We start from the raw sequence: 25529 nt of genomic DNA, 5'->3' as shown, positions 1-25529 counted from the left end.
AGCTGGCTTTCCTTATGCTACCATGTTCCATTTGGAACACCAAGATATCCAAGAGTTCTAAATATGAAGACATCTACAATGTCTCCAGGACACTGTAGAGGTATATTTGTTAAGATAAACAGATATAACAAATATTTAACAGTTTGTTAAAATGGTATATACTTTTAAAATATTTATACATAAGAATTTGGGGTCTGAGCCCCTCAAATGTTAGAGGTTTGAATGTTAAGATGTATTTTTGTTGGAGAAGAATTAAAATTGTTAAATGTAGGTACATAACACCCATATATACCTTAAATGTAGGTACATAACACCCATATATACCTCCTTTTCCTTAGCTTGGTTTTTGACATGTACATGTCAAAAGAGCTTTGTAGAAAGCTGTTTCTCATATGTGATTTCACTTGATCCTCCTAATGAGGACACGCTATAAGGCTGCAAGAAGTTATCACCCATATTTTGCATTGTAAGGACATTGTCGTCAATGCCTCTGGGGCCTGTGTCACCTCCCCTTCTCCCAGTTCTGATTTCAGCTGCGGCTGTCATGTGGAGAGTTTCATGTGAGCTCAACTTGCCTCGCAAGACCAGCATCGAACCTCAAGCACATGCCATGCTCACAACACTCCTCCTTCTTCCCTGGACCTGCCTCCTTAATCCAAGGGCCAGCAGAGCCTAGAAGGGTGGGAAGTTGTACCTCGGGGGGAAACGTTCAATCAACAAAAAGAGGACAGAAGCCAGCGCGTAAATGGCTCTTGCCTTTTTTTTTTTTTTTTAAACATCTTTATCGGGGTATAATTGCTTTACAATGGTGTGTTAGTTTCTGCTTTATAACAAAGTGAATCAGTTATACATATACATATGTTCCCATATGTCTTCCCTCTTGCGTCTCCCTCCCTCCCACCCTCCCTATCCCACCCCTCCAGGTGGTCACAAAGCACCGAGCTGATCTCCCTGTGCTATGCGGCTGCTTCCCACTAGCGATCTACCTTACGTTTGTTAGTGTATATAGGTCCGTGCCTCTCTCTCACTTGGTCACAGCATACCCTTCCCCCTTCCCATATCCTCAAGTCCGTTCTCCAGTAGGTCTGTGTCTTTATTCCTGTCTTACCCCTAGGTTCTTCATGACATTTTTTTCCCTAAATTCCATATATATGTGTTAGCATACGGTATTTGTCTTTCTCTTTCTGACTTACTTCACTCTGTATGACAGACTCTAGGTCTATCCACCTCATTACAAATAGCTCAATTTCGTTTCTTTTTATGGCTGAGTAATATTCCATTGTATATATGTGCCACATCTTCTTTATCCATTCATCCGATGATGGGCACTTAGGTTGTTTCCATCTCCAGGCTATTGTAAATAGAGCTGCAATGAACATTGTGGTACATGACTCTTTTTGAATTTTGGTTTTCTCAGGGTATATGCCCAGTAGTGGGATTGCTGGGTCATATGGTAGTTCTATTTGTAGTTTTTTAAGGAACCTCCATACTGTTCTCCATAGTGGCTGAACCAATTCACATTCCCACCAGCAGTGCAAGAGGGTTCCCTTTTCTCCACACCCTCTCCAGCATTTATTGTTTCTAGATTTTTTGATGATGGCCATTCTGACTGGTGTGAGATGATATCTCATTGTAGTTTTGATTTGCAAACAAGACCAAAAGACAACACTCAGAATGGGAGAAAATATTTGCAAATGAAGCAACTGACAAAGGATTAATCTCCAAAATTTACAAGCAGCTCATGCAGCTCAATAACAAAAAAACAAACAACCCAATCCAAAAATGGGCAGAAGACCTAAATAGATATTTCTCCAAAGAAGATATACAGATTGCCAACAAACACATGAAAGAATGCTCAACATCATTAATCATTAGAGAAATTGCTCTTGCCTTTTTGATAGGCAAATTAGAGAGGAATTCTGTGTGCTCCAGAGAGATCTCCATAGAATTAAGCCCCTACAGAGGCCCCCATTGCCTGCAGAAGTGACTTCTGTAACACACAGTCATATGTCCTCCATCCCTCACCCAACCTTCTCATTCCTGCTTCCAAATAAAATAAACTACTTGCACCCAAGTTCTTGTAAAACGCTCTCCTTTTGGGGACCCTAAACTATGTGAGGCACTGAGACTACAGAGGTGAAGTGACTTGCACAGGGCCCCCTGCTGGCAGTAGAGGAAGCAGCAAGCACTCCCTTCCAGTTCTGGCTCTAAATCCATCTCATTTTCTACTTTCAGTTGTACACACAGGTTAAGAAACTGCAATTTCCACCTTTTGCCAATATGCCAGACTGAAGTTTAAGAAAGAAATACATGTTTTACCACAAAATTAATGATTCACTTTGTTATAAAGCAGAAACTAACACACTACTATAAAGCAATTATACTCCAATAAAGATGTTAAGAAATAAAATAGTAGTGCTTCCCTGGTGGTGCAGTGGTTGAGAGTCCGCCTGCCGATGCAGGGGACACAGGTTCGTGCCCCGGTCCGGGAAGATCCCACATGCCGTGGAGCGGCTGGGCCCGTGAGCCATGGCCGCTGAGCCTGCGCGTCCGGAGCCTGTGCTCCGCAACGGGAGAGGCCCCAACAGTGAGAGGTCCGCATACCGAAAAATAAATAAATAAATTAAATTAAATAATAATAAAATAAAATAGTAAATGATAACCGTCATCTTTGCTGAGGGTCACACAGATGACCTGCTGGGCTACTATGAAAAACACTGCCCAGTTTTCAAAATTTTAAAGTACTACATTTTGCTTTGCTGATGTTAGACAAGTAAATTAGAAATGTTAAGTTTCACTCCAAGTTTTACAGATGAGAAAGCTGAAGTTTTAGGACTTTCCACTGTTGCAGTTTAACTACTTTTGGAACCAGGCTTAGAATCTTTTCTACTCCAGACACATTCCAGGCTTTGCCTACCAAATTTGTTCAACAAAGGATTGTAGATTATCCTCACTGAAGGGCATTGGTCTGGAGCTTGGCCGGGGGCATCTTTTATTTATTTATTTTTTAATTTTTCCAGCATCTGCTCCTCCCTTTTCCATTAATTGCACAACTTCGCTTTGAGGAACCAACCCTCTTGAACTCTCAGTCTGTGTACTTCAGGCCTGAATGACCCACCAGTCTTTAGTTCCAGAGCTCAGAATATGACGCGTATCTGCCCAGTCAGTGTACTCTTCTCCTTGGCCGCAGTGATTGGCTCAGCGAATGAAGAGGGACCAGAGCCTGGCCAGATAGAATGAATACTGAGACTCTACTGTGTCCCCTGAGAAAGAGCCACTCCTTTCCAGTGGGGAGCTGAGCTAGTAGACAGCAAGCCTTCAGTGCCTGGTGGCCATCTTGCCACCATACTGGAAAAGCCTGAAACTAAAGCCAATAAAGGGGGGAGCAGAGCACAGAGATGGATGGAGACAGACTGCGGATGCGATACAGAACTGGTCTTCCCCAAATTTAGAGTCGTCACAGGACTTGACACTCATAGGGGCCAATACATTACGGTCTCATCTTCTTTCAAGATCCTGCCACTTGCAATTCAATAAGTCCTGCCTGAAACAAGCTCTGTACTCAAGCATTAAAGAGACTCAGTGCAGTACTTCTCTGAAGAAACAAATATCTACTACCAAAAAATAGGCTAGGAAGTCAAGAAACAGAAGCAGACCTAATGAAATCATGGCAGAATCCTTTGCCTCAGCTTCAGAGAGCCTAGGAATGAGGTGCTGAGCAAGGCTTTACGAATCCATGAAGCAACCGGCCTCAGACAAACCCAATCACCTTTAATGTAGAGAACAACGTCGTTTCATCAGCTAGGTGCTTCGATTCAAAAGTCAACTGCAACTAGAGTTCAGAGGAAGAGCCCTAGCTGGGGAATAACTTTTGCTCATTGGTTGGGTGGGTGTTTTTTTGGTTTTGTTCTTGCTTAAAATTACACAGCAGCATTGAGAATCCAGGTTTTTACATCTGTAAGTTCTTAGAAGAACTTCTAATCACTCTTCTGCCTCTGATAAGCTGACTATGAGAGCTGGAGAGGTAGACAAGAGAAAAAAGCTGAAACCAAAACAAGAAACTTTCCCCACGGCGATATGGATGCAAAGGCAACAATGCATTGCACGTGTTTTTAAAGGTTTTTTTTCCTCTCCCTCGAGAAACGTCACCATCAAATATATACTTCAGACATCATGTTTCAAAGCCAGGGAGGCAAGTTTTGAGCTTGAAATGCAGGCAGGCTGGCAGTGGGTCCCTCTGGAGTTTTCAGAGCCTAGGACAGTGTGACTGTGGCGGGGAAGTGGGGAAGAGGTCAGGTGGGTACAGACAGGTTAACCAGATGACCCACCATCAAAGAGGGCTGGGGACAGGTGCTGGCCCAAGTCAGAGTATAAATATAGGCCTCTTTGTCGTCTCTTAAATTCACAGGCGGTGGAGTCTTCTATCGTGTTTGGAATGACTGAGGTCAGTACGTTTGGCTTCTGAATGTGACCCACTAACTTACCTGATGAATTCCACAGAATAGTACTGAATAGGGGAGCTTCCTTCACTCTCTCCAGGTTTCCAAGATAGGGCCACCTCGGAATCAGAAACCACAGTGACGTGCAGCTGCTGAGGTGCTCCTGGAAGCAGGCAGGAATCTAGGCAGGACAGCGAACAACTAGAGTTGGCTGTGGTCTTCGCTGCTGGAGAGGTTTCATGTATAAAAAAACGTGTGCTTTCTACAGCCTAAACACCTCTGTTCAGAACTGCCTCACCCTCCAAACCAAACAAACACACACACACAAAATCACAACTGGATTCATGGAAGGTTTGTCAATGAGAGCTGGTCTTCCCTTCTCCTCAAGCACCCCAGGCTGGAAATACAACTACATCGTGTCCAGACTATGGACCCCAGGACACACAATGATGTGTACCCTTTAGAACCTCTGTTAGCATGTCGGAATTGATGTTTACCTACAAGGAAAATTAAATGCTTAGCGTTACTGTCACTTACTTTCAATTCTTTTGTGTACCCTTCCTACCCCCTATCATCAGAATACATATCAATGGTAGGACAGTTGGAAAAAGCCTCATGGGTAAAGATGTAGAATGATTCTATCACCCCAAGGTAACTGCTGTTACTATCTTCATATCTAGACTTTCACATTTCCCAGCCTTTCTTTATTGCTTCGGCCAGAAGTATTTTTTCTGCCTTCTCTTCCTAGCAAAACCCTATGCAGGTTTCAAACACCGGGCCAAAGATATGGTTCTTTCTGAAACGCTCCCTGAGCCTTGGGGTGGAGAACGTGCTCCTTCTGAGTGCTTCCAGAGCCAGCTGGGCGGACCTCGGATGCACTGGATCTACCTGCCTACCATGTGCCTCTCCCTCCACAAGGAGCTCCTATGAGCAACGATGTCTTCAAGCCACTTTTGTCCCCCAGTGTCCAGCGCAGACCACCTCAATGAGCCTTTGTTGGGTTCCGCTGGCCGCTAAGATCTCTTCTCGCACTCCCCTTCCTCGCCTTCTTAACTCCCACTTACTTAATTCCCACTTAGCAGTCATGTCCTCAGGGAGTCCTTATCGAACCCCTATATCGGATCTTACAACGGAAGATCTTACAGCGCCATGGGAAGTACTTCTCACTATCCGCGGCCACACGTTAGTTAGATAATGTCCTGACCCACGCCACTCAGTTCTGAGAGGGCAGGGGCTGTGCCTGTTTTTGTTCACCACTGAATTCCCAGAGCCTAGCATAGCACAGTGCCTGATACACAGTAGGTCCTCACTGATATACTGAATGAAGGAATGAATGAATAGCACCCATCACTTTCTTCTTATTAATGAATTGAACGCATTTTACCTTGGAGCAAAGTGGTAATGTGCCGAGGAGAGCTAAGCCGCCCTTTGCCAGTCTGGCTGTAAGCTGCCACGCTTACTCGGTATTCAGTGCCCGGTTTCAAATCTCCGATCACTTCCTCCTGTCAATGACCAAACAGGAAATGTGTCAATGATCAGAAGTTCTTTTGAGGCAAACCAGACAATCTCATGAGGGTTGCATCTTGAGGCCCCTGTGAAATTTGCTTGGGAGATTGTTTTGTTTTCTCTAGGATTGGCCAAGTTTTTTAATTTGCAAAGAGGAAAACACCATGACATATTTCCCAAGACTAATGAATTATCCTTTATTGGAATCAATGCACTGTCATAGGACTGGGACTCATGTCGCTCATAGCATCTGAGTTCTTCAGTGAGAGTACTAGGCTGCTGGAATTCAGGTAACAATCTTTTCCAGGGTTAGAATCCCCCAGTTCTTTCTTTCCATTGGCATATCACAGATGCTCAGGGACTAGCCACGACAGCAAATTGAGGTTCTTGATTTATATCCACAAAGTAGGGACTCAAGACTTTGGCTCTCAAATTTTAAACTGCCTCAGAATCACCAGGAGGGCTTCTTAAAACAAATTGCTAAGCCTGGCCTGCAAAGTTGCAGATTCAGTAAATCTGGGAAGGGGTCTGAAAATTTGCATTCCTAAAAAGTTCCCAAGTGAGGCTGCTGGTGATTTCATCAACGCCCACATTGAGAACCACTAGGACTGACGATGGAAGTGTGTGTGAACTTCACCTGCACAAACAGCCTAGACCAAAAAGTCCCAGCTGAAGATGACTTGCCCCATCTTGAGACTACAGTACCAAATAGTAAGTGGGAGCCTGGTGCCCCTGGTCCCAGTACACTGTAGTGGAAAGGATACTGACTTTGGAATCAGTCAGTCCTGGGCTTGAATTCTGACTCTGCCACTTATTGCTAGCTATGGCCTTGATATTAAATTCCCTGAGCCTTCGTTTCTTCCTCTGTAAAATGGGGATGATGTATAACTATCTTGCATAGTTACAACATTTGGGATAATGTATGTAAAGTAGCTGACACCAAGGATGTCCTCAGGAAACAGGATTGTAATGATTATTGTCTTAGGCGTGTGAAACCCTTGTTTTTCTCCACTTACGTAGGTTCCACCTTCTCCGAGGCCAAAATCTTCCCCTCGACAGCTGACCACACAGAACTGATATTACCCTACCAAGTGCTGTGCCACTGAAGTAGCACTTATACATATTAAAAAGTATTACTATTTCTCCCATGGAATCGCAAGCCACTTGAAAGCATGTATCCTGTCTTCTATTTCTTCACAACATCCTCTGCAAATGATTAAACATTCACTGTTGCTAAGGAGAACTAATCAACTGATCGACAAAACTTTTAAAAAGATTCAACAAATAGTTATTGAATACTTACTACAGTAGTTCTTAACCCTGAAAACACGGTAGAATCACTCGAAGATCTAAAAAAAATACCAGTGCTAGATTCCACTCCAGACCACTTAAATCAGAACCTCTGGGGGGCAGAGCCTGGGTGTCAGTTTAAGTTCCCCAGGTGATGCTGATATGGGCAGCCAGGTTTGTGAACCACTGGTCTAGGGCTTGGTTCACCTCCTGGCCTCTGAACTCCATCTGTCTACCCTCCTCTCTTTCTCCTGTATCTCCAACCTCTCCTTTATCTACCTGATGCTTCCCTAAGTATTTACTGTGCTCAAGTCTCTCTTATCTTAGACAATCAATTATTCCCCACCGTGCATGTGCCCCTCTCCAGAGATGCAACCTTCTTAAAGAAGTTGTCTCTACCTTCTCACCTCCTATTCACTCCTCAACTTGCTCCTGTCTGGCCTCTCCTCACTGCAAACAACTGAGATGTTCCTACCAAAGTCACCACAACAACTCTGCAGTCCACCCAGTGGGAATGTCTCCATCTTTACCTGACTATTTGCAGCTTTCAATACTGTTGCCCACCCTTGCTTCTGAAATCCCTTGGTTTCCTTGGAAACTGTGACTTCTCCTCCATGTCTCCTTCTACTTCTCTTGTTGCTCCTTCCAAGTATCCTCCACCCACTTCCCATTCTCTGCTGGCCCCTTAGGTGTTGGTCTTTCCCAGAAGCTCACCCCTCACCATCTCCTCTCACTCTGTAGCCTTGCTTAGGTAAGCTCATCTACCACTCCCTTAGCTTCTGGCACCTTTGAATGACATCTCCCACCATCTCCAGCTCTAACCTGCCTCTTGATCTCCAGACATGGGTTTGTGACTGCCTCTTGAACTTCTCTACCCAGCAACTACCATGCAACTCAAGTTCAACATAACCAAAGCTCAACTAACCATCCCTATTCTGACTACCAAAAACAAAATGAAAAAGCGCTTCACCCTTTGTGTTCTCTCTCTCATTACCTAAACCAGAAATTCTCAACACTCCCCTCTCTATGTTCACCACCCCTCCTCCCTAACCACCATTCAATCAGTTACCAATACTCTTTCGTACCACTTGAATCTGTTTATGTCGTTTTATCCTCACAGCCATTTAAGTCCAAGTCCTCCTAATGATGACAATGGCTCTGACTCTCTTGGCCACCAATACTTCCTGCACATCCAATCCGTACTCCACACTGCTAAGTTATTTTCCTGAACCCAAATCTGATCATGTCACTTCCACTTACAATGGCATCTTTGCATCCCCCTGTTTATCCTTCCAGCATCATCTCACGCCACCTCCCTTCCTTACATTCTACATTCCAGTCATACTTAAGGACTTGGCAGGGCTCACATTTATGCCATTCAATTCCTTGCCTCTGGGCCTTTGAACTGGCTGCTCCCTCTCCATGGAATGTCCTTCTCCCTGCTCCTGCCTGGCTCACCCCTGCTCATCCTTCATGACTCAGTTCAGCTAAGACATTACCTCATTTCTCTGACCCCCTAGCCCCCAGTCTGTTAGGCGTCCCTCCTCTATGCTTCCCTGGCGTCCATGGTGTACCTCAATCATAGCAACACTCGCCTTATACTGTAATTGTCTGTTTACTGGTCATCTTCTCCCCACCTGCTTGAGGGCAGGAAGCAAGTTCTTATTCCTCTGGCATCCCAAAGCTTAGCATTATCCGACATGTAGCAAATGCTCAAACAGTGCTTTTTGATGAATGAATAAATGAACTACTGAGTGAATGAAAAAAATCAAACCAAGATGTAGGATATAAACAGATGACCTCATCGAGAACCAACTTCTCCTACTGACCCCTCCAACTTGATTAACAGCATCTGTATCTCTGCCCCAGACCCCGGTTAGTAACCCCAGAGACAAGACTGACTGCCTCTTACCCACCTCCCTCCAGCCACCTCCACATGCCTTTCAGACCTGTTCCCTTCTTCTGCTTCCCTTGAATCCTTACTTGGGCCATTTCTACAGCCTCCAAGAGAGTGTCTGTCTCCAATCTTCCCTTCCTTCTCTCTCCCCCTGACTGCATCCTACATATAACTGCACAAGGGGTCTTTGCTGAACATATGGTCCCGCTTTCACAGCTCCCTGTCCCCCATCCTCACCCCTGCTCTAATACTCTGCAACTGTGCATCCTAGTTCCACCATCTGTCTCTTGGTTTCATTTCAAGTTGGGTGGTTAGGAGGCTGGGGGCCCCAGGTGTATACAAGACTCCTGTTTCCCTCCTCTCCCAACTGCCACTCCCAGGTTTTTCCCAGGGAAGTGGAATCACACTTTCAAACCAACCCAGTGCTCTCACAGCCTTTGCTGTAGAATCCCTTCCTCCTGTGACGTCATTACACTGTATGAAGTACAGGGGTAGTGGTGTGGTTTCATAGATTACTGTAGATATTAGATATGCACCAATACCAAATACAGCTACCATTAGTTTCCACTTATTGAGTGTTTTCTCTGTTCCAGGAACATATGTAGCCTGAGCCTTCCATCAGGCCTATGAGGTAGGTGTCACTCTTATTTTCACTTCCAGAGGAGAAAACTGAATCTCTGAAAAGTGAATGATCTGCTCAAGGCTGTATATTTATTAAGCGGCAAAGTGGGGATTTGAATCCTGCTTTGTTTGACTCCAGGGACCAAGTTCTAATTGGATAATACATGAATGAAAAATATTAAATAATATTTAAATAAAAAATTCTTATCATAAACACTGAAGACCAAATAATTATTTTATCTATAAACATGGAAATTTATGTATCTGCAATTTAAAAGTGATCACTGAAAACCAAGGGAAACTACACTTGTAGAAGTTCTTAATGTGGATTAAAAAACAACTAATCTTTTTGTTTGAAGATCAGTGCTACCTTTAGCCCAGGTATATTCTGAGAGGTGGAGGGTCACCCTCCCAGAAGCTAACTATTTCCAGTCTTTTCTGGTGTCTTTTCCTGAGCTGACAGGCTGGTAGATTAGCATAAGAGAGCAAGGGTCAAGGGGACTGAGTAGTTGGGGTCATAAAAAGAGGGGTTGGATTCAATGATTTAACTGTCACTTCTTCCTCCAATATCTCTCCTTCCAAATGGAATCTCTCAGAATAGTGTGACTTGTGATAACCCTTGAATTTTTTAGTAAAATGCTGCACAATTCCACAAGTCTTTCTATTTCTGTCCTTAAATGTCTTATGGCCACTACTTCAGCCTTCATCAAACCAGATAAGATGCTAAAAATACCCTTTTCAAAGTAGAAAAAGTGGTTTTTTTTACCTTGTGGAAGTTTGAAAATGAGTCAAAATATTTATCTCTCTTGGACCTATTTCTGCACAAGATGGTGAGAAACAAAGTCAGAGAAATTGCTTTCTTGGGGTAGAAGCCAGAGTGAATTCCACAGTCTCCTCTGGCCCCTTCCATACTTTTTGCGGGGGGCAGGGAGCAAAGTTGGGTGCATTGCTGCAAGATAACCCTACTTTGTGTCCCTTTCTGAAATACAAAACCCCTTCCAAAGGTTGCCTCCTTTGTCTTTTAACACCACCAGTGGCTGTCATGTGATCAGAAAATTTATATTTGTAGAAGATAAAAGCAAGACGAGTTGGTTAGTTCACTGAGCCCAGGAAGAAAGTTCCAACAACTTTACAACCAAGTGAGCTATTCCCCAGGACACTTGCCTCCCTCACAGACTACCAGAAACAACCAACTTTTATCTTATGATCGTATAATCATAATATAATCATAACTTATACTCCATTTTGGAATTTATAAAATCCTTGTGTACCAGTGCCACTTTAATTCTCACAACAGCTCTGAGATGTCAGTCTTATCCTCCTCATTTTATAGATGATGAAACTGGACCCAGAAAGTTTATATAACTACACTCTAGGTGGGGCAAGAATGGGTCTGGTTTCACTGATAAAATGCATGACTTAATATGCTTCCAATTGCCTGACTCAAGACGGAGTACATCTAATCCTCAGGCTAGCACCTTGTTTTTCAGATGTCCAACTGCCTTTTCTGTGTCTACTGCACCAGATCTATTCCCTCCATTCACGGTCTGTGATAGGAATGACTCTCTGCCCCTAGTATCCATTCTCTCCTTTCTTGTAATAGAACCCCTGTACATTTCAGTTGGACCATGGCCACTCAAAGACTACATTTCCCAGGCTCCCTTGCATCTAGACATGACCATGTGACTAAATTCTGTCCAATAGGATGTGAGCAAAAACGCTGAGGGCAATTTCTGAATTATCCCTTCGATAGTAAATGACATGTTCCCTTTCCCCTTTTCCTCATCTTTTGGCTGGAATGTGGATGAGGCAGTAAGCTATTTTGGGTGATGGAGAGGCAGGCCAGAGGGGTTGGCAAAGAAATGAGATGGAAGAATCCTGGCACAAGGAAGCCACCAGAAGAGCCCTGAACTGGTTATATCCAGACCATTACATGACAGAACAAGAATGCACATCTTGTTAGGATCACTGTTATGTGGGGTTTGGGGACTGCTAAACTTTCATTCTAATTCATGTTAGACCCAATGTTCAAAAACAACCTGGACAGCTATGTAAGAGGAGCCCCTGAAAAGAATGGACTATTCTTAACTGAATCCCTGTTCACTTTGCCATGATGAAACCGTGCTGAATGGCTCTGAACTTAAATCTCTGACCTTGAATCAAACCTCACCTTTACCTGCTTCCATGCTGCACTTTTCTCCTACTGCTGGAAACCCAGGTGGTTTGTTTCCAGAAATGAAGCTGTATGTTGTCTTGTTCACTAGTCTGGACAAGTAGCCCCTACACCGGGAGGGCATCCAGTGAGCACAGCTAAGAGGAGGCATGAACTGGGACAGCACTGGACTAGGAGCCAGGAGACCCAGACTCTAGAGCCAAAGAGCTGTGTGGTTTTGGGGATGCCACTTAACTTCTCTGGGGCAAAGTTTCAACATGGAAATTCTACAATTCTTCTAAAATAACCTTCACTGGCAGCTAGTAACCTTGGGTTCAACTTCACAGTTGACTCTATAAGTTAAGTCTGTGTAGAAGTTGGGAATATTTAGCATCATTAGATGGAAGGCACAGGGAAATAGAAAAGGGTTATCTTCCAAACAGCCTTCTTCCAAAGGTCCAGAGGAAGGCTGTGCAGGCCAGAGTGGAGGGATTTCCATTCCCTGAGTGGTCACAGAAACAGAGTATTTTCCAGGGTTTTGCAAGAGGGGCAGCATTGGGGCTGGACAAATCTTCCTCGTACGGATCTACCCTGCATATTGCAGGAGAGTCAGAATCCCTGAAGCTTGTTCACTAGAAAGCCCACACCTATTTCCATATGCCCACAGGGAACAAAGAATCCCCCAGTTGGCAACCATTACTAATTGGCCTCTTCATTTTATAGTCCAAGAGAGGTTCAAGGGGGTTCAGTGACCTTGCCCACAGTTACCCTTGCTCTAGTGACAGAGCTGGGACTAGATGCAAGTCTCATGATTCCTGTCTGCTTTATCCCTTAACCCTGGATAAGACCCAAATAGAATCACTATTGTGGGTCAGCCAGACCAGTGGACTCCAAAGCAGGGCGGTGGTGCATCCCCCTGAGAGAGCAAGGCAGCCTACTGAGATGCTGGAAGAAAACATAAGAACTTTCTACTTCTATTTTATCTCCTCCTTTACAATGCTGTGGGATTTTATAATGTACACATATATAGAGAGAGTAGCAGATGTATAATTTACAAATACATACATATACGTATATTGGTATATGTTCAAATATTTTTAACTGACGGTATGCATGATCAAAAAGTGTTGAAGACCACCAGTTTAAGCATCCATTTCTATTTCTAACTCTAAAACATCACCAAATTGTCCTGATTTGTTTTACTGTTTATTTTTCCGGGATGAAACCTGCTGGTTGTTCTTCTAAGAAAAGGTTAAGTGTCAAATGCTAATCAAATCAGAAGCCTTTATATAGGCAGACTGTCAAAGAGTGCATCAGGATTCCACATAATCCACCAGGTTATTTTGGTCATTTCTTCAGTTGAACAGAACCAATCCTCTGTTCGGCATTCTTCCAGAAAGTCAATCAACCACGTTTAGGTGACCGGTTTTGTCTCATTGAGAAGGTCTAAGATTGTTAGAGGCAGTGAGGAAAGAAGAAGGAAAAGCGGGTGAAGGAGCTCCCCTCACACTGGGGCTTGCTAGTTGAAATATTTTCTCTCCTTTTCAACCTTTTTCACCTCGTCTTGGAACAGAACTTAAATTACTTCAACCTTTAAAAACGTTGCTCTTTACAAATAGCTCAATTTCATTTCTTTTTATGGCTGAGTAATATTCCATTGTATATATGTGCCACATCTTCTTTATCCATTCATCCGATGATGGGCACTTAGGCTGTTTCCATCTCCGGGCTATTGTAAATAGAGCTGCAATGAACATTCTGGTACATGACTCTTTTTGAATATGTATAAATGATTCACTTTGTTATAAAGCAGAAACTAACACACCATTGTAAAGCAATTATACCCCAATAAAGATGTTAAAAAAAAAAAGAAAAGAAAAACACCTAGCAAGAAAGAAAATGTATGATGAGAAAAAAGAAATCTGGATTTCACACAAAAACAAAATTCCTTTCAAAAGTAAAACAAACAAACAAACAAACAAAACGTTGCTCTTAACCTTACTCTACCATGTGAGATAAAACAGTTTCTTTCTAAATGATTAAAAATTCACCCAGTATGCTCCACGACTGCTGCTTCCACTAGAACCAAGCACTCTCCGTGGGCCTTAATCAGCGAGGGAGACGCAGAAAAATCAACATTTTGATGAAAAGAGACCCCCTGAATCCAGGGTTGGGGCAAGGGTTTAACTTTTCGAAAGCATACTTACAAAAATCATCTGATGATCCAATCGTCCCTGGAGAGGAGAAAAAACAAAACAATATGAAAAGGAAAGGAAAGGTTGCAGGAACTAAAATGAACTCGTAGAGTAGCTGCCCTTCCACCACGTACAGCCAAGGGCAGCAAACACACACCTTGGCAATGTGATTTCTCTTGAACACTCACTCAGTTCTTATTCTGTGCCGCATGTGGTGCTGAGGGTTCTACGACGATGATCTTGTTTAATGCCCACAACATTAAAAGCTGCTGTTCTTGGGCAGCTTTTGGTCTTATTGGGAAAACCACATTTACACTGATAAAACAATTAGAGAGCAACATGAGACCAGATGTCATTTACATGCAACTTACTAGACAGATTGAGGTCTGTAGGATGCTACAGGATGATGTGATGGAGTACAGAGGTTCCCAAACTTTCTCTGTTCATGGCACCATTAGTATCGCAGTATTATTTTACAGCACCTCTAATCTAGAAAAAAATCCCTAATGGTTCCAGTTATTCAACAGTTATACCCAAAAGATTTGGTAGTAGTAATTTACACAGATGTTTCTGTTCCCCGTGCAAAGTTCAAATATTCCACAAGGCCCCTGTGAGTTTGCTGCAGAGCCCTGAAGCACACAGGCTGGGAACCACAGATACGCTATACGTGCTATAGCTCCTTTTCCGGTTCCTGTTTTGTCGATGAGGAAACTGAGACCCAGTAAGGTTACCCAGCTGGTTTGTCGTCATACAGGAATCTGAATGCGAGTCATCTAAATCCAGAGCCCCCTCTGCTGTACCAGACCGCTCCCCTCCCCCTTCCTGACTTGCTGCCTTTATGTCTAGTCATCATTTCCTCTCTCCATGCTCTGTATTCTGCACCTCCCCTGCCCCTCTGCCCAAACACACAAGCCCACGAGCATGTACACACACATATGTGTTCATTCCCTCGCTTCAAACCATTCCTTTCGACTTGAATGACCCTCTCTCTCCTCTGCCTTTCCAGAAACTGCCCCTGCTTCAATTCTCAGCCCCCACTTTTACCTCTTGACCACTTGTTCCTATACTAAGCTCTCCGTCTTCAAAACCTCAGTCTGTCTAGTAAGTTGCATGTAAATGACATCCGGTCTCATGTTGCTCTCTAATTGTTTTATCAATGTAAATGTGGTTTTCTCAACGAGACCAAAAGCTGCCCAAGAACAGCGACAGTGTGTTATCTCGTGCTGGGTGGAGAGTAGCAACCGGGCAAGTTTGTTGAAATCGGCAAGGTAATCAAATGCTGTAATTTGCTAGCATATTCTAACACCTCGGTGTAGTTAATGGAGAGAATATGTTGAACATAAAGGCAACGGTCATCAGGAATAACAACTAACATCTACATGGCTTCTTACGTTTTACTAAAGCCTTTTACATGCACAATTTTATTTGCCACTCACAACAGTATAATTATTACACCCCCTCCATGGGAGAAAGTTGAGGTTTAGACAGTTTAAGTAGCTTTGGCCAAAGTTACCCAACCTGCAAGTGGAGGAAGGAGGTCTGGAAGCCCAGGGTGCCTGTCTCCCTTCCTGGCCTCTGCTTTCTGTGTGCACTGCAGTGGCCTTCCCAGAAATGACAGACTGTCGGGCCCGGGTTCATGTAACGGGGCAGGATCTTGATTTCAGAGGCACCGTGCGGGGTCCAGGACCCCTGTCACCAGCACCGTGCCCTCTCTGCACAGGCTGTGCGTGAGCCACACTCACTGCAGGACAGGAGGCTGGGCAGCCGGGAACGCCGCTAGGGATGACGTCAGCCCCACGGTGGGGTCCAGGGGCTCGCTGAAAGTTCCAGTGCCGTCAAGGGGAGATGGCACCCCAACCGGTGGTGGCCTAGGTGCAGCCAACCCGATCTCCCCACCTCAGGATAGACTAAACCACAGAGGCTGGGGCTGAGCGCTCCTGAGGCAAATGAGGGGTACTCAAGCAGAAGTCTGAGAATAAAAGCACCATGCAAAATACAAATAAGCCCAACACGTGCATCTCTTCTTTGAGTCATGAGAGCTTTGGTAAAAATAGCCAGAGCGGGACCCAGAATTCAGTCTCCCCTGGGCTTACAGTCAACCGTTACTTGCTAACGTACGGTTTGAAGAACGTTACTTCACCTCTCTGAGTCTCAGCATCCTTGTCAGGAAAATGAGGTCACAGTATAGTCGTGAAGACGAAATGGAAGAACAAATGTAAAAGCATGAGGGAGAGTGCCTGGCAGGTAACAGACTCTCAGGAAGTGACAGCTACTCATCACGGATGACAAATACACTTCTAGATGCTGTGCCCCGCAGGCATTTACTAAATAGGAGTTACAAACACCACCTCTTCCTCCACCACCATTGTAGCTGTGGTATTCTGGGCACTGATGCTAACTCCTTGTAGAGCAATTAGAAAGGCTCTAGCCTGTAGAATAATTGTAGTAGAACGGGGAAGGAGGTGGAGAGCGAAAGAAAAGAAAACAGAATATTCCTAAGGCAGAGAAATTCACCCCAAGAGACCTTGACAGGAAACAGAAAAGAAATAGATGAAGAGCCAGCAACTGGTTAGTGGAAGGACAGGATGCCGGCTGGGGAAGAAAAATAAACAACTTGCACCGTTTGAATATACATTTCCAATTACACCTTCTGCATTGTGTCTCCAGGGAGCTGAGAAGATACAAATGTGTCATATTTATTTATAAAGCTTTATTGGGATTTCAAAAAAAATCAGAATTGAATTTTATGGAGAAAAGAAGGGGAGAAAACAGCTGTAAGATAGCTGTTTTCTCGCAGGATAAATGGGGCGGGCTGGGTCCAGCATGGAAGCTGCCTTTCTGGAAGCTTTCCTCATATGGCTGCCTTTCTGGAGATACACATGCACGTGATGGGTTTATGGCCACGAAAGACGTTCTAAATTCCAAAGGACTACACAAACATTAGTTTTCATTGTTGTTGCTATTATTATTATTATTATACATTCATCAGCACATATACACACCAAATTAGAAATCCTTCCGAATATCAATGAAATGTCAACCAGGGATGTGCTTTTAGGAGGCTTCCAGGATGGAGCTACTCACCGTGGTCAGGGTATCCAGGCCGAGTGGCACACCGTGGGACCGCTCCTGCAGGGATTTATCTACGCCGACCTCAGAGTAAAAGACCTGGAAAAGATGCAGACATCCGGGTGAGAGCGGGGCCAGCACTTCTCCACCAGACCAAGGGCCTGTGGTTCGAACTGTACTCACAACCACAGCGGGTCCTGAGGCGCGCTGCCTCACCTCTCTCACACTACTTCCTTGTCAGCAAACATCAGACATACCTGGCCAGGGTTGCAAACTCCTAAGCTTGCAGAGACCCAGAGGAAGACACGGAGTAAAGTGGAATGGAGAGGGCTGGACCCGGCGCCTAGTATTTTCCCCGAAACCATGATTCTCTCAGGTAATCTTTCATTTTCCCACTTTTGATTCTACCTGAGTCTAGAAATCCATTTCTCTACTTTAAGATGACAACAGGACAAGGGTCATGATACATGGCTTCTCTCCCTTGGTGAAGGGGAGACAGGAGGGAATGGTGGGTCTGGGGTCTTATGGGGGGTTTACATCCCGGTGGGCAGCTCAGCTCCAGCAGGCTTAGCGCCCCATAGGAAGGTGAGCCTGGGGTGGCCAGCTCTCTGGATAGGCCCAGAGATTTCAGCCTTTCAAGTAATTATCTGAAATCTCCTAACTTCTTTCTTTTTTTTTTTTTGGAATTTTTGAATTTTGTTTTATTTATTTTTGTATACAGCAGGTTCTTATTAGTTATCCATTTTATACATATTAGTGGATGTACATCAATCCCAATCCTAACTTCTAAAAGTTGACTCATTTTTAAAAACACTGTTCAAAGAAAACATTTTGGTAAACTGAAAAAGGGTCCGTTTGTAAACTCTCAGAGGTAGGAATGCATTCTCTGTTCCCTTCTCCACTTTGCCTGTCCACCCGGTCATTTTCATTCAGATTTTACATTATTTTGTCCTATTGACAAAATAGGACAGTGACTCTCTATTGTTTCCCATGTTTCTGCTTTAGTCTCCAAATTTAACTGTGGGCAGTTGGAGATCAGGAAGCATGTCTTCTACTGAGTTTATATTTTCCCATCCCAGAACAGGGCAAGGACTCAGTAGAGCCAACTGACTTTCAGGGCACTTACAAATGCCCTTAAAGGGAAACATCTCTGGTTTCACGGAGGGAGAATGAAGCCCCACACGGGAGGGCTGGTATCAGGAGGCCGTATACAGGAGATGGGGAGGAGGAACAGTTACCCCAGCATACCCACTACAGAAATCCCCGTGCCCAGGTACTCACAGTGTACCCCATGATGGGGCTCCCAGGGTGCCTTGGCATCTTCCACCGGATGCTGAAAGCTGTACAGTTCAGCGCCTCTAGCGTGATATCAAGAGGCGGCCCCACCTTGCCTGCGCCAAAAGAAAAGAGATGGTGTTACACATCCCACCTTGAGTACACTTGACACGAGATATAAGAGTGTGTGCTTACAGATGGAGAGCACACTTAAAGATGATTTCACAGGCCAGAAATGCAGACATCTCTCCAGGAGGCCACACCTGTGGCAGCTGACCTCACCAGACCTCTACTGACCCCTCCCAAACCTGCAATGGGAGGGAAATCAGCCCAGCTATCGCCCACAGTCCCTTCTGTAACTCCTAATACCTCAAGGACCAGCAAAGGGAGATTCAGGGCAGCATAGACCAAGGTGCTTGGAATGTATTAAAGCAAGATAGTGAATTTTTTTTGGTTTACTCAGTAACATATATGTTTTATAGATATGTTATATAGATTCTGTTTATATAGCTCATATATTCTTATTGCTGAATATTTCAAAAATGCGGTTTAGTATAAAATGGGGTTAGGAAATTTCAAATGTTTTACTGTATTCTTACCTTAAATAATTTTATGGTTATAAACAATAAACTTTATGTTTATAAAAACAACATACGCAGATTTCAAAATTTAGAAAACAAAAACAAAAAATTCCGTCATTCAAAAATGAGTCCTGCCAACATTTTTATATAGCATACCTCCTTTTGGTTACATGGAATTTTTTGAAATATATATATATATATATATATATATATATATACATACACACACATACACACACACAAACATATGTTTATATAACGTATATATAATTTTAATTGTTTATTGTGTTCATTACATATAATATTTATATTATATATATTCAATATATATTCATAAATATTCTTATTTGACTTAGTATATATAGTGTATATATATAAATATTAATATATATATAAAGTGATAGTATGTATTTACTAATCAAAATAATTATTCTTATTTTTAATGGCTGTTAGCTCTTCCATATAATGCCTGGGCCATAATTTATAGTGTATCTCATTCCACTATTGTTAGACACAATTTATTTCTGACATTTTGCTATTTTAAATAATGCTCCATGAGGGCCGCAACTAGGTATGTCCTGTTCAGAGCACAGAGACTAATAAATGGAAGAGCTCAATAAACGTTCCTTCAGTGAACGAGTGTTCTTCAGTTTGATTTTCCACTTACTAATATGTCCTGATGATCTTTCTTTTTAGTGACTGTGTATAATTCTCCAGCATATCAGTTGGGATACTCTGTTTGCAATTCACAGAGATCTAATGTGTCTATTTACTGGGCTACTGCTGGGGCCTTCCACCACCAATATGTTCAATAACAAAATCGAAGGCCTTTCTGGTGGACCAAGTAACAGAGGTTCAGTGTCATCAATCGGCAGTAACGGCCATAGACACCTACCACTGCCACCAGTGCTGTGACTCAGGGATTTGATCTTCAACTGTTCTCTGGCTCTGCCTTGGTTCAAGATTTAAAGTTCCATCTGATTGGCCAAACTTATGTCATGTGACAAACATGTCATGTGACCAAAGGATCAGAGAGGAAAGATCAGTTTTTTCTGGTTTCCAAACTGGAAACGGACAGGATGAACGGAGTCCCGGAAATAGTTCTTCCACCAAGCCTATCCACTGTACAGGAGTTTCCCAAAGGAGGACAGGATCATAGGAAAAGAGTAGTGGGCAGTGGGATGGCCAAATACTCTGCTATGCAGAGCATGCACGGACATTAACTGTTACTCCAGTCATTGACATTTAGGTTGTTTCCAAAATTTCACTGTTAAAAATAAGGCTGAGAAGAACATCTGTGTGTGTGCCTTTTCATGCACAAAAGTCCGAGCATTTCTAGGATGGATATCTATTAAAAAGTATGAGTATATGCATCTTAATTTTTAATAGCTACTGACTTTTTGCTCTCCAAAAAGGATTTAATAAATGAATCTTGAAGTACATTCAATTTTTTCATTTGGGTAAATTCTCAAAGCAGAATTTTTGTGTCTAAGACAGAATTTCTCAACCTCCACTCTACTGACATTTCGGGCTGTATATTTTTTCGTGCGGGCTGTCCTGTGCATTGTAGGATGATGTTGAGTCGCATCCCTGGTCTCTGCCCACTAGATGCTAGTAGCACCCACCAACTGTAGTTGTGGAAACCAACAACATCTCCAGACATTGTCAAATGCCCCACGGCAGGCAAAACTGACTCCGGCTGAAAACTGTTGATCCAGAGAATGAATGTTTTAAAGATTTTTATAAATATAACCAAACTTACATCTAGAAAATTAACCAATTTAGAAGCTTATGGAGGTGTATGAGAATGCCCAGTATAAGGAACACATCTTCCCCAGATCTGAGTATTACTTTAAAATCGTTGCTACTTTGATAAGAAAGAAAGAGGAATATTTTAATATCTTCTTTGGCTATTTTTCTTCCTCCCTTCATGTGTTTTGTACATTTTTCAATTGGGTTATTTTTTTTCCCCCACTGATTTAAAAGGGCACTTAATATGTTCAAAGATCTGAGTCATTTACCTATACTTTTTCCTGTGTAGTTTTACATTTGGGTCCAGCTGTATAATTATTTATTACTGGGCAGTTTTATTGCTGAGTGGGGGTCTATGCTATCAAAATCTCAAAGGAAGCTGGGAATGGGGGAAAAGATAGTGGAAATGATTTACAGAACCCTCACAGACCACAGAATAACCAATAAGCACAAACTCATCCTAGGTCCTAGGAGTAACACTACTCTCTTCATTTTGGGAAAAATTACAACTTATCAAGTTGGGCTACTTGGGTCAGTTAGTGGGAAACCAGTCCTTGTATCCCTTGTGGATCTGTTCAGTACAGAAAACTCTCTAGGTATTTTAAGCAGAAACATGGTTACAAAATTGGTGGAAAGACTAGGGGACTGGAATTCAGGAGTCTCCATTAGCTCTATTTTATAAATATGTAAATAAATAGGTGAGAAAGAGAGAGAGATAATAGGTAGATAGATGATAACTAGCTAATTTGCTATTACAGTGATTCAAAACCAAGAAACCCCAGCCTTCACACTTGATCCTGCCATTCTTACCATTACAATTGCCTCCAGACACACACGAAAGTGGTGGTGAACCTTGGAATGATGAGTTGTCAAGTCTGGATGGCCTTGCTTGGCAGGAGAGACAGCAGCCGGAAAGTGGCCTTCCTCCCATTCCTGCCTTCTGTAAGTCCTAAGAGTGCATCTAATTGGCGGGACCTAATTTACCTCCAGAATACTGACTGCAAGGCAGTCTGGGAAATGTTTTTATTTCTCCAGCCTTTGCATTACAGTCATGACACCTAAAAGGAGGGTAAGATGGATGTTGGACAAGCCAATCCACAGTATCCGTGACATGCTGGTACCATGAAAAGCCTGGATTCTAATACACTATCCCCTTTATGTTCATATTCTCTAAGAAAGTATTCTAATCAAGCCCTGCTGGAACACAGCTAGATATGACTTCTATTTTTATCGGCATACTCTTTCATTTATTCAATCGTTCACACACCTAACACCTATATTTATTGAGCTCCTATATGTATCAGGCACTGGCTTAGTCGGTGAGGCTACCTTAATAATGAAGAGACACAGGGGACCACCAACAAGTTAGCAGGACATTACAGTTGGGTGTGAGGAACATAAAGGGAAGGATGGAGCACTTGGGTGGCACACAGCAAGGACACACCTGACTCCACCTGGCGGACTAATAAGAATGCGACAAAGTGGGGATGGAGAAGTGTCTCAAGCAGAGGGAGCAGTATACACTCTTCCTCAAAGAGTCGGGGGAAGCACCACATAACAGAGCGCCACGGTTGAGTAGATGTGGGTGGGGTGATGAACGAGAGTCGTGAAAGCTCCAAGGATTCTGCCTTGGGCAGCGCAGGGGAGGGGTGCGTGTCATCCACTCATCTAGGATCACAAAGGCAGCTGTGACTGCTGCTGGTGTAGGAGGTGTGGTCGTCGGCAGCTGGTGAGTGAGAGGTAGCCAGGTCAGACATTTGGGCCAAACACCAAAACTATCTCAGATGAATCAAATGGTTAAAGATGGGAAATCAAATTATCTAGAAGAATTGAATTTTAAAATCGGATACTTTTTTTTGGAAGATAAACCTTTGTAAGCTTAAAAGTGCTAAAGAGGGCTTCCCTGGTGGCGCAGTGGTTGGGAGTCCGCCTGCCACTGCAGGGGGCATGGCTTCGTGCCCTGGTCCGGGAGGATCCCACGTGCCGCGGAGCAGCTGGGCCCGTGAGCCATGGCCTCTGGGCCTGCGCGTCCGGGGCCTGTGCTCCGCAACGGGAGAGGCCGCGGCAGTGAGAGGCCCGCGTACCGCAAAAAAAAAAAAGTGCTAAAGAAAATAAATCAAAAGTGATGGATCCACGTCATAAAACTTCATTATGCTCTTCAAAGATTACAAAAGAAAAAATAAAAACAACAGATCAAAAGGTAAATAATCGCAGCAAAATGCAGGCCAAGGGATCCCTTTATTATAAAACTCATACATACTGAGAAAAAACGTTCAGGCCCTGAATATGTTTATAAAATATACACAAATAAAATATGAAGGGACAACTCCCATAAGAGAAAATATAGCTGATAAACACACATGGCAAAATATTCAAATTTGCTAGTTATCAAATAAATACAACTTCTTAAAATTGAGATGTCATTTTCACCTATTAAATTAGCCAAAAATGTTTAAGTGATAGTAACTGATGCTGACAAGAGTACATAAATGTCTCAGAAAATTACTTATGGCAGAGTAAATGCGCGCAGGCATTGTGGAAGACAACTTGGCAAAATGCAGTAATATCCGGAGCCACAAGTACGTTCCTTCCCTTGGACTCTCTGAGGTGGGATTACAGTCTGTCGTGAGGAAAGAATCTTAAAAGAAGAGAAGGCTGCTGGCATGAAGATGTTCTTCAGAGGATCACTTGTGATATGGAAAGACCATAAGCAATCTAAATATTTAGAAACAGGGCAAAAGTCAAGTTAATAATAGTACATGACCAAGATGGACTGTTATACAAACATCAAAAATGAGATGTGACTAAACACGTTACGGTTTCTTAGGATCCGGAACAGGGAAAGGACATAGTGGGAAAATGAGCGAAATCCAAATAGTCAGTAGTTTATTTGATAATATTGTACCATTACTAGTTAGTACTAGCACTAGTTAATCTTTTACATTCGACAAATGTACTACAGTTATATGTTAACATGAGGAGAAACTGGGTAAAAGACAGGAATTCTATTATTTTTGCAACTCTCTATAAATCTAAATTAATCTCAAAATTAAAAGTTTAAGAATGAGGCTTGTATCACTCTGTAGCAACAATTAGGATGTAGTGTTAAATAAAAAGTATACCCAATTACCATCAATACTGTTATTAGAGTCATACGAAATACTCATTTGCAAAATAACTGGAAGGCAAGAGTAAAAGGCTAATGGTTACATTAAGGTAGTTGAGATTAAGGATGATTTTTTTTCCTGTTTTCTTCTATTTAGTAAGCTTTACAGATTGTTATTATATTATTTTTCATAATTTGAAAACATTGCCTGGAAAGTATTTTTATATTCAAAGACCAAATGTTGCATGGGCGCCTGTATGACCAGGCTCCTTCAGAACTAAAGGAAATCTACAAAATAACGCTTCATGAAGCGTTTGTACTAGTTTACACCAGGCGGTTTAGGGGATGCTGCGTCGTCTCATGGTTGTTGTCTGTCTCTCAATCACAGTAAGGTTAAAAATAGTTTGTAATTAATGAAGCAGATTTACTAGCTCTTAACCAAAGGTAATGTACCTGCATAAAATAATATGCCCGTATCACAAGTCAACTATCACAGTAAAATGAAGGTGTCCAGGAAAGAGGCTATTGCTGCCGAAAACAGTGCCACACAGATCTGTCAATCAACAGTGACTGAAGCACTAACGGGGGGACCTGATATTATAAAGCACACAGAACAGGCACTCTCTTGCTCCGCCCTACTTTGGAGGCTGGCCATAATCTAGAACAGTATTTCCCCCAATTTTTTGCTCCCTATGCCCTCAATTCTCGACAGTTCTGATTCTAAATTACATCTCACAATTATGTCCCAAGGGGGCATCAACACGGGGCCTCACAGGACATGAAGGCCTAGAGGATGACCCAGCCCGATCTCACGATGTGTAGGGGAGGAGAGATGGGGTCATGACCATGGTCCTGGCCTCACATCTTCATGAAGATTCTAAACTAGAGCTGGTGGGGAAGCCAGTGCTCTGAGCATGCTGCCTTTATAGTATACTCATTCAGGTGTCCTTGAATACTGACTGGAAGATTTTCTTTTCCCTTTCTCAAAATAATTAACATGTAATGCTATAATTATTATTATTATGTGAATTTTCAAATCTTTTTTAAAAAGAAATAAAATAGGACAAAACTTTTACAAACCATATATTTGATAAGAGGTTAATATTCAAAGTATATAAGGAAGTCATACAACTCAATAGCAAAAAACCAAATAATATTAAAAAATGGACAAAGAACATGAATAGACATCTTTCCAAAGAAGATGTACAAATAAATAGCCAACAGATACATGAAAAGGTGCTCAACATCACAAATCAGGGAAATGCAAATCAAAAGCACAAGGAAGTATCACCTCACACCTGCGAGAATGGCTATTATCAAAAAGACAAGAAATAACAGGGATTGGCCAGGATGTGGAGAAAAGGGAACCTTTGTGCACTGTTGGTGGGAATGTTAATTGGTACAGCCACTATGGAGAACAGTCTGGAGGTTACTCAAATAATTAAAAATAGAACTACTATGTGATCCAGCTATCCCACTTCTGGGCAGTTATCTTTATCTGAAGGAAATGAAAACAGGATCTCAAAGAGATATCTGTACTCCCATGTTCATTGCAGCACTATTAACAATAGCCAAGATGTGGAAACAACTAAGTGTCCATTGATGGATGAATAAAGAATATGTGGTAGATATAGATAGATATAGAT

At 42.7% G+C, this 25529-nt stretch overlaps 1 protein-coding gene across 2 annotated transcripts in view; it reads right to left on the bottom strand.

Annotated features, from left to right (window-relative positions):
* The window catches only part of EGFLAM (EGF like, fibronectin type III and laminin G domains), a 170377-nt gene that overhangs the window by 101836 nt on the left and 43012 nt on the right, over positions 1-25529 (bottom strand). The window contains exons 2-6 of one of the 2 annotated variants that reach the window (XM_019930125.3): positions 18451-18560; positions 17185-17268; positions 14113-14139; positions 5824-5941; positions 4485-4620 (exon numbers count right to left, since the gene is read on the bottom strand). In XM_019930125.3, coding sequence (XP_019785684.1) covers positions 4485-4620; positions 5824-5941; positions 14113-14139; positions 17185-17268; positions 18451-18560 — 475 coding nt within the window. The remainder of the gene's footprint in view (positions 1-4484; positions 4621-5823; positions 5942-14112; positions 14140-17184; positions 17269-18450; positions 18561-25529) is intronic. The other variant, XM_073802068.1, reaches the window with a different exon arrangement.

The sequence above is a fragment of the Tursiops truncatus genome, chromosome 3, assembly GCF_011762595.2.
Source record: "Tursiops truncatus isolate mTurTru1 chromosome 3, mTurTru1.mat.Y, whole genome shotgun sequence".
Classification (NCBI taxonomy): Eukaryota; Metazoa; Chordata; class Mammalia; order Artiodactyla; family Delphinidae; genus Tursiops; species Tursiops truncatus.
The sequence above is the reverse complement of the archived record's forward strand: the minus strand, read 5'-3'. Positions and strand labels throughout refer to the sequence as shown.